The sequence below is a fragment of the Ovis aries genome, chromosome 9 (genome assembly GCF_016772045.2).
Source record: "Ovis aries strain OAR_USU_Benz2616 breed Rambouillet chromosome 9, ARS-UI_Ramb_v3.0, whole genome shotgun sequence".
Taxonomy (NCBI): Eukaryota; Metazoa; Chordata; class Mammalia; order Artiodactyla; family Bovidae; genus Ovis; species Ovis aries.
This window is the reverse complement of record NC_056062.1, coordinates 79,760,094-79,769,032: the sequence shown is the minus strand read 5'-3', so window position 1 is coordinate 79,769,032 and position 8,939 is coordinate 79,760,094. Positions and strand designations below refer to the sequence as shown.

Genomic DNA, 8,939 nt, shown 5'->3' with positions numbered 1-8,939 from the left:
ACACTAAAATAATCTTGGGAGCAATGGAAAAGTCTAAATTTGGACTGGATACTAGACAGTATTCAGGAACTGTAATTTCCCACAGTCTGATAATGGTTTTTTGATCATGTAGGAGAATATCTTTATTTCTTATGAGGTTCATGCTGGGTATTTAGGGGTGAAACATCAAATTATTTTCAGACGTTCAGCAAAATACGAACATACACACGTGAGTAAACAAATACGGCAAAAAGCTACCATTCACTGAACTTAAATGGTAGGTGTATGATGGGTGATCATTGTACTTTTCTATCAACTGTCATGTAAGTTTTCATAATAAAAAAGTTTGAAAGAAAAAAATGTAGGGTCAGATCATGAATGGCCTGTTTTGAGCTTCTTGGAAATTTGGACCTTACTCCTGAAGGCTGAATGGGTCATTGACAGGATCAAATTTACATCTCAGAAAGATTATTGGCTTAATGTGTTGACTGAACTAGCGTTTACTGACCACCTCTAGCTCACTTGGTACAGAATTCACCTGCAATGCAGCAGACCCTGGTTCAATTTTGGGGTCGGGAAGATCCGCTGGAGAAGGGTTAGGCTACCCACTCCAGTATTCTTGGGCTTCCTTTGTAGCTCGGCTGGTAAAGAATCCACCTGCAATGTGGGAGACCTGGGTTCAGTCCCTGGGTTGGGAAGATTCCCTGGAGAAGGGAAAGGCTACCCACTCCAGTATTCTGGCCTGGAGAATTCCAAGGACTATATCCACGGGGTCGCAAACAGCTGGACACAACTGAGCGACTTTCACTTTTCACTTCACACCAAACGCTGAGAGAAGCCTGAGCTAAGTGCTGTGGGAGATAGGAACACCAAAAAGGCGTTGCTGGCTTGAAACACACTTACCATAAACAGAGGAGGTGAGACACAAAACAAGCGTTCTTGTCAGAAGAGGTGACTGGGGGAGCTGGGGAAAGCACAGGCACATGCACCTCCAGGTATTATTAAGTCGTGTTCTGGGTCAGCCGCACGGCCATGTCACCGCAAAAAGGACGAGTCTACAGGTGACTAAGATCTCCCGTCAGTTCTAGCCCTTTGATCTCTTATTCCCTGGAGGCAGAACCCCACTCTCATGAGAGATGCTAAAAAATGCTAATTTCCTTGAAGCAGAGTGTGAGAGTATGACTCATTTCTGGCCCAAGGAAACTGACTCAGATCCCCTGAAATCCACCAGACACTATAGGCAAAGATTTTCTTCCCTGATGAAAGAGACATGGGAGAAGACCCCTTCTCCTCCTTCCCGTCTGTCTTTAAGTGCAGCTGGGTGAGACTGTGGTGCTTGGAGTTAGGGAACCCCCAGGGGAAACCCAATAGAAGCGAAGCAGACAAGGGGACCCAGAGCCCTGATATCATTGTGCTACTGAAGCAAGCCTGTGACTTCCTATCACCCAACTTCTTGTTACAGGAGAACTTCTGTTACCCTTTTCTCCAATACATTCATATTCGACTATTGCTACTTAGAGCCCCAAACCCCCCCACTCAGCCTTCATCTGCAGCCATGTGTGTCTGGAACCAGTCCTGACTCTGGGACAGAGCAGTGAGAGGAAGCCTTGGCCACATTCTGAGTCGCTCAAGTCATCGAGTCACTGCCCCTCGTTGAGCTCCAGCAGCTGCAGACTATCAGGAAGGTTCACATTCACGTCAGCTCCAAGGGATGGGTGGTGACTGATGTGCTGTGCTGAGGGTTCTGATGCTTTGAGTGAAGGGTTAAATACAGGTTCTTCATGCAGAAGTTCCTCCAGTCCTATGCCAGACGACTGCCAGGCCTCAGGTTTACCCATGCACGTTCAGAAGGTGTTTGGAAACAGGAGCCCTGAGTTTGAGTCCCAGCTCTATTGCCTACCGGCTCTGTGATTTTGGTCATTTAATCTCTTCGAGCCATCTTATGGGATAATTGTTATCCCTGAGATGATGAGAGTGACTGTGCTTTGTAAACCACGAAGTGTCACACATATTTCATCTTGTATTTGTCAAACCTCAGCTCAGCACCAGCTTGACAGGAGGCAGGGAAAGGAGGAAGGAATTCAAGTTTCCAGCCTTGGACAGTCCGTAACTGAACACCTGACCAGATGGTGCTGGACCTGGGGTATGGAAGCACTAACGCGAGGTCGGAGTTTCAGGTGAAAGTGACTCGGCAGAAGTGAGCTGTGAGCCTGACTGGTGAAATGTAGCTGGAGAAGATTCCAAAAGCAGAAATGAAGACGCTAAGGACAGAGACAGAAACCACAGACTGGAGACAGAATCTCTGGGTTTTGTTTTTTTCCTGCCTCCATACTGGAGGGATACGGCTCCACCCAGCAGTACCAGTGGCTCCCCGAGGCCAAGGACCTCAAGGGATAAGAGTGTGGAAGGAGTTCCAAAATCTTGAAGGCAAAGGAGGGGGGAAGACCCCTCCCTCGGTGAGGCCACCCCCAAGCAGGGTACCTCCTTCCCTGTAGCAAATCAGTGCAGTGGACCAGAGGGGGAGCCCACGTGTGAGGGGAGACAGAAGCTGAGAGGGACTTCGGGTAAGCTACAGGTATTAAGACGCTTCTTTTCTCCTCCCTGCTCCCCTGTGGCACAGCACAAACCCACTACATTCCAGAAAAGCCCAGCACGTAAGAAACCAGGTCTTTGGCAATAAAACTGAGTGAGAAAGGGGCAAGGGACTCCTAGCATAACAAGAATTACTCCGAGAAGCCCTCACTCTCCAGGTTATTAAAAGTCCAAATTACCTTGTGAAATCAGACCTAGAGGCCAGACTGAAGAGGTTTCCTTTAGCTACCCCCATATGGATCTGACACCCTCATCGGGCCCATGTAGGAAAAGGGGGAAAAAAGGATTGACTGACAATTTCAGGCAAAACAAGAGGAGGCTGAAACGCAGAACGAGGGGCAGAATTCAAAGCTGTATTTGTCCATAGCTGTATCTCTAATGTCTGCAAGACTGACACACATAGCAGGCAAAGAGTGAGGAAGACCTGGGGCAGTAGGGGGATGAAACCCCCCATCAGATGGGTTCTGCGAGGAACTGAAGGGAGGGCTGTGCAAAGGGGCTTGGGAAGTGTATATGAGCTTGAACTGGGCAGACGGCCGTCCCGGTTCACAACCCCGGAGGACTCTGCATGGGTCTCAGGAGGACACTCATGCCTGGAGAGGCTGCTCACACCTGGAGAGGCTGCCCCTGGGACCCTTCTGCACTCCACCTACCACTAAGAGCGAGGCTCTGGGTGTTCGATTTTTTTAATTGAAAATATTCAAAATTGGGAGATGCTGATTCTTGCCACTTTTTTGAAGCTGCAGCAACACCAGGCCTGTGGGCCCCAAGTAAACGTCCTGGCACTGCCACACAGCTGCCCCAGCTACACACAGCCCAGACTTCCTCCCACTGCCCCCAGACACACACAGAGCTAAGATCACCAAGAGACAGCAGGCGGACAGCGGACAGAGACCTCAGCAGAAACTAGCCCTACCGCCACCTTGATCTCAGAAATCTAGCCACCAGAACTGGAAGTCAACTTCTGTTGTTTAAGCCACTTGATCTGTGGTACTTCGTTACGGAAGCCCTGATAACCTATCACATAACATCCTTATAAAGTAAATATGACCCACTTCACAAATTTAATTACCAGCCTAGCCCAAAGGCATTTGAATATAACCTGTTTTAAATTCACTTTCACTCAATATTTGAGCACCTGAACACTGCACATTTGCTGTGCAACATCATACAAACCAAATTTTACTTTGTGAGTTAGCAGCTCACTTCTGTTTTTTTTTCCAACCATCTTCAGCCAGGCAGCTTTATGTGGCATTTGGTTGTCTGCTGCTGATCCGCCCGATTTTTGGAAAATGGTCTATGAATCTATTAAGAACAGCATCAGAAACTTTAGTTGTCAACTATGGCTAGACATCAGAATCACCTGGGGTGTGTTCAGAATAAACATCTACAACTGGATCAATCCCATTCCCCATTCTAATTTAGTTGGTATTTGCGAGCTCTGCCAGTGTGGATATTAAGCTTCCCACATAACTCTGACGTGCAACCAAGACTGAGTGTTGTTACTCTAGTCTGAAAGGTCCTTGAAGTCACCCCCTTTGCTACTCCAAGTACAGTTCACAAGCCGCCAGCACCAGCATCACCTGGAAGTTTGTCAGAAATGCAGAATCTTAACTTCTACTCCAGACTGCTACATCGGAATTCGTATTTTAACAGGATTCCCCATACGATTCAGAGGAACTCTAAAATTTGAGAAGCACTGGCTTTGCACTAGCATTACCTGGAAAGCTTGCTAAAAACAAGACTGCATGGCTTCTTCCCAGAACCACAGGATCTCAACCTCTGATAAGGGCTTGGGAATCAGAATTTTATATATTGTTATAGGTCTAGCCACACAAGGGCCTGAGGCTTAAGAATCACTCACGTATGCCACAGTATACATGCCATCAACTACCTAGCCTCTGCTTAACCGTCCAATTCTTTTTTTAAAATAATAAAATATAATAGAGATACAAGCTTTTATTGTTTCCATCACACATGCAAGCTTACAACTATTTATACTGTTTCAGAACAGAGAAATAATCGCATCATTACCAGAGTGCCAAATTACCAAGTAAGACAACTGGTTACTGATTACTTTGGGGAGGTTATTTTCACAGAACACAGGAACAATTTCCAAATTATACTTTACTTTCAAGTTCAGAGTTATATCATGAGACCAGGACACGCTGATAATTGTAATAGTCACACAAAGTCTCCATCTTACAGGGGAAAAAAAAGACTGTTATTCTGGTGAAAGGTCTCAAGTAAGCACCTTATCAAAGACTGGTAGATAAGTCTTTGAAAGAGTTTACAACAGAACAGTCTCTCTTTCCTCTTGTGGACACAGGGAAAAGGCAGCTTCATCACTTTTTGAGACTTCTTGTCAACTCTGAACACTTTCATTTCTAAGGCCCATCTCTGGAATGTCATTAGTTAACAGGAAAAGCAAAAAGCAGATCTGATGTGGTAGTGAGAGTGCACCTCACCACAATCACCACCAGCAGTGTCTCAGTCTCCCAAAGTGGTCCCAGTTGAATTGGCACAGTGTCTTGGACTTTCGATAAACAATACAGGCGGGGAGATGGAGATGCAGATGAAACTGGGTTGACCGTAACTGATAAATGATGTAGCTAGGTGACGGCACACGGGGGTCTCTCCACTTCTGTGCATGTCTGAAAATGTCCATAATAAAGAGGAAAAAGCTTAAAAAAAAAAAAAAAAAAAAGCCGACCTGTACAGCTCTATTTTCCCATTAGGCAAAAAATGGGGAAAATGATAAGATTTACTCAGAGACAAAATAAGTAGCACATAATCTTCCACAAAACCAAGGCCACACCTAGAACAAAAGAGAAAGCATCCAAAGAAATGTTATCCAGACTGTTTTTGTGATTTATAAAATCTACCAAAAATGAAAGATTGGACAAAAGTTTGGGCATACCCTCACCTCAGCAAAACATTGGCCCACTGCCCTTTAATTCTGTCCCTGCCCTAGGGAAGCCTCCTTCCCATCCCCTCTGTCTCTGAGAGATAGCTATACTCTCCTGGAGGATCCTCAAGCCACTTCCAGCTGCTTTGCCAAGCCCTCTCCACCCTAGGCTTATTCCTGCTCTAGGTTTTTGCCCCAACTCGCCTGCCCCAAACACCCTCTTGACAGCTCCCGAGGCAAGACTTCCCTAGCCCACGGGAAACTCAGAAGGAGGTCTTCCTATGGAGAGAGAAATTAGGGTGAAGGCAAGTACAGACACCCTCAGTACTTAGCCCATCCTCAGGGATGTGGAGGAAAGAGGGCATAGATGAGCCTAGGCAGGGAGGGCGCAGCTCAGCTTTTACACCCACTGGAAATGAGCCCTGGAGATTTCGAAAAAGTACTCCCCCCCTCCCCAACCCCCATGCCCCAGGGCAGCCTTGGGATCTCCCATACTAAAGAGTACAGTCTTCTCCAAGGGTACGTGAAGGTAGAAACCTAGAGAAAAGGAAGAAACCTCACTGCTGAGGGTGAGCGCTGGGGGATGAGCCCAGAGGGCAAGAGACACTTGCCCAGAGGAGGAAACAGAAGGCAACCGGGTCTTGGGAGGCAGAGGGAAAGGCCAAAGCAAGAGTCACCCTGGTCCCCAACACTGTTACCTGGGGGTGACCGTTCTAGCAGATGCACCACCATGTGAAGAATCTCCCTGTCAGAGTGAGAGAGGGAACACAGAAGGCGGGAGGGAGCAGGATCTGATCTGGCCTTCTGGCTTCCTCTACCCTCTTCCAGCCCAGTGTGTGCGTGTGTTTAACAAGGCCCCAGCCAACTCACTAGCTGTACGCAGAAAACCCTGGTTTCACAACTGTTTTGTTTTCTCTCTCTCTCTCTGTTTTCTCTTTCAGAAGTACCACTACTGAAACCAAAAAAAAAAAGGGAAGGGAGGAGTGGGGGACAAGCACAGGGACAGAGGGAAAGCAGGAAGAGAGGGTGAGGGAACAGCAAAAGGATTGAGGCAGGAGGTGCAGCGGCATGAGGTGAAGTAGACACAGGCCCACAGGTCAGAAATCCCTCTTCCCCAGCAACCCCACTATAGCACTCTGGTCATGTGGGAGGCAGGGGGGGGGGGAGTGGATAAAGGTACCTAGACTTTAAGTGAGTCCGGTTACCACCCTCACCTGGAGCCACAGCTTGACAGCAGTGAGCACATGTCCACACGTACCAGCCTGCCCATCAGTCCAGCAGCCAGCAGAGTTCCTGGAAGGCTGGAGAGGGTAGGTGTGTGTCTCATGCACCAGCAGAGGGCCTGCGCCCACAGGTAGTTCTCGAGGTCCTTGTTGCCCAGGAAGCCAATTGGGGCCGACTGGCAACCTAGACAAAATCCAATGGCCTGACAGTGATGAGGTATGGTGCAGACCTTGACAAAGGTTTACCAGGAAAAGGCCCAGAGGCAGGAAGAGATGCAGAATAGTACAGAACCCATAGCAAACTGCTTCTCATCCTGAACCTCAACCTGTGTCTAGGAGGGCAGCATGGGTCCCTGGCCAAAGCCAGAGATCCTGCAGGTGGCACCTCGGCTGGTGACCCCAGAGCCAAGAGACAATCAGTTCTGGCTGATGGCCAATGCCACATGCACTAGCTTCATTCTGCAGTGGCCACCGAAAAGCTTGCCACAGATGGCATGCATGGCTGGCATGAACTCCAAGCCCAGCAAGTCACCAGCCCTGAAGTAGTAGAGCTTGAGGATGCGCTGGTCTTCCTGCTGACTGACTCATGAGTGTCCATGTGGGCAACAGAGCCAAGAACAAGGTCCAAGCAATGTAGAGGGAGGCAGCACACAGGAATCAAGTGAGTTTAACATATAAACAGGAGGGGCGAGATCATATAACATATGATACTAATGTAAAGAGAAAGCAAGAACGTCATGGGGAGGCAAAAGAACATGATCATAAATGCCATATTCTTGTAACCGAAGTCCAACAGCAATAGTGTGCAGAGGCCAACACGAAGAGAAGGCAGACAGCCAAACACCCAAGGCCAGCCGGGCACAGGGCCAGCAGGAGGTAGGACGCAGACTTGAGCAGGATCAGTTGGACTTGTTTACCCCAGGTTCTGGGGTCTCCCCTGGCGGCCTCGCAGGACCCGGCCTGCCCTCCTTTCCTTTCTCTGCACGGGCCCCTTCACTCATCAGGTAGTATTGTAAGGGATTGGGCCACAACTCCTCGTTGATTATCTCCACAATCTTGTCAGACTCGATGGAGCTGTGGTTTGAAAACCACCCAAAGAAGCTCCGGCCGTTGTCGGGATTCCCCTGGCTAAGGGTCTGGAGGTCGTGCCCGGGGAGCCACTGGATTGGAGTGGAACGAGACACCACCTGACCCGAAGGGCCGCACCCGTATTCCTTGATGAGCACCTTGTTTTGGAAATAGGGGTTGCGCCCGAAGTAGAACTTGATTTTGTAGCCCAGTCTCGCCAGGCCAAGCTCTTCCACCTCCAAGCTATTCAAGAAGCTGAGGACCTCTTTATCCTGGTTGTTCAGGAAGGACGAAAGCTGGGGGTGGTTCTGAAAGGCCTGCCCCCAGAAGCCTGGAATATTCTGGATAAGGAGGTTCCTGCGCTCTAGGTGGTGCAGCCGCAACTGCCCAAACTTGCGGGAGAGGCGCAGGTAGGCCCGGTCCGCCTGGGCGTTCATGGTCTCCAGCTTCAGCTGGACGTTCTCCAGCGTATCCATGCTGCCCTCTGTGGCCGGGGGCCCTGACCCCGCGTTCTCCACCTTCTCCTCGCCCACGGGGACGGAGGCGGCCTCCGCCGCGGCCCCTTTCTTTGGCTTCCCACCGGCCGAGGCCGCAGACCCCCTGCCCACCGCACTACAGGTATCTGGGGCCTTCTTTGCGGCGGGGCCGCGCCGGCTTCCGACGCGGGGCCCGTTTCTCGGCCTCGCGACGGCGCCCACGGTTCCCACAAAGACGGTGTCGGTCACCAAGCGCTCCGGGAGGGATGTGGCCTTGACCGGGCAGGGCCTGGTCACCGCCTGCCCGCGAGTCCCCGCCGCCCGGGCCCGGAGCGCGAGGCCACAGTCTAGGGGCAGCCGGCAGGCAGCCTCTTCCCCGGGCCGGCGGGGCGGCGCCGGCACAGCGCCTTCCGGGCCACCCCAAACCGCGCCAGCCTGCACCTGTGCCGCCTTGGTCTCCTCCCCGAGCCTCTGGCACTGTGGAGGGTCCGGGTCGCGTGGGGCGTCGTCAGGCGCGGCGCGGACTCGGCCTTTGGCGCGGCTCTTGCCACGGCCTTTGGCGCGGGAGGACCTTCTCCCCTTACTCCGGCCGCTCATGGCGGCAGCCGACTGGACCTCAAAGCCGCGACGCGACCCCGCGGCCCCCCTGGCGCCGGCTTGCGGCCCTACGGAGCGGGGCGCTCCATGGCAACC

General features: G+C 50.8%; 1 protein-coding gene across 2 annotated transcripts; it reads right to left on the bottom strand.

Moving 5' to 3' along the window:
- Positions 1 to 4,515: 4,515 nt before the first annotated feature.
- TSPYL5 (TSPY like 5) lies at positions 4,516 to 8,857 on the bottom strand. 2 transcript variants are annotated; one of them, XM_027973196.3, is made up of 2 exons: positions 6,694 to 8,857; positions 4,516 to 5,389 (listed from the first exon to the last, which is right to left on the bottom strand). In XM_027973196.3, exon 1 carries the CDS (start codon positions 8,841 to 8,843, stop codon positions 7,602 to 7,604), a length of 1,242 nt encoding a protein of 413 aa, XP_027828997.1. In that variant the 5' UTR covers positions 8,844 to 8,857; the 3' UTR covers positions 4,516 to 5,389; positions 6,694 to 7,601. The 2 variants fall into 2 exon arrangements, with proteins under 2 accessions (XP_027828997.1, XP_027828998.1); XM_027973197.3 differs by having other exon boundaries at positions 4,516 to 5,225.
- Between the last annotated feature and the right edge of the window lie 82 nt (positions 8,858 to 8,939).

Excerpts from the sequence above, each read along its gene's own strand:
- TSPYL5 (XM_027973196.3), bottom strand. The coding sequence starts at position 8,843 with ATGAGCGGCCGGAGTAAGGGGAGAAGGTCCTCCCGCGCCAAAGGCCGT.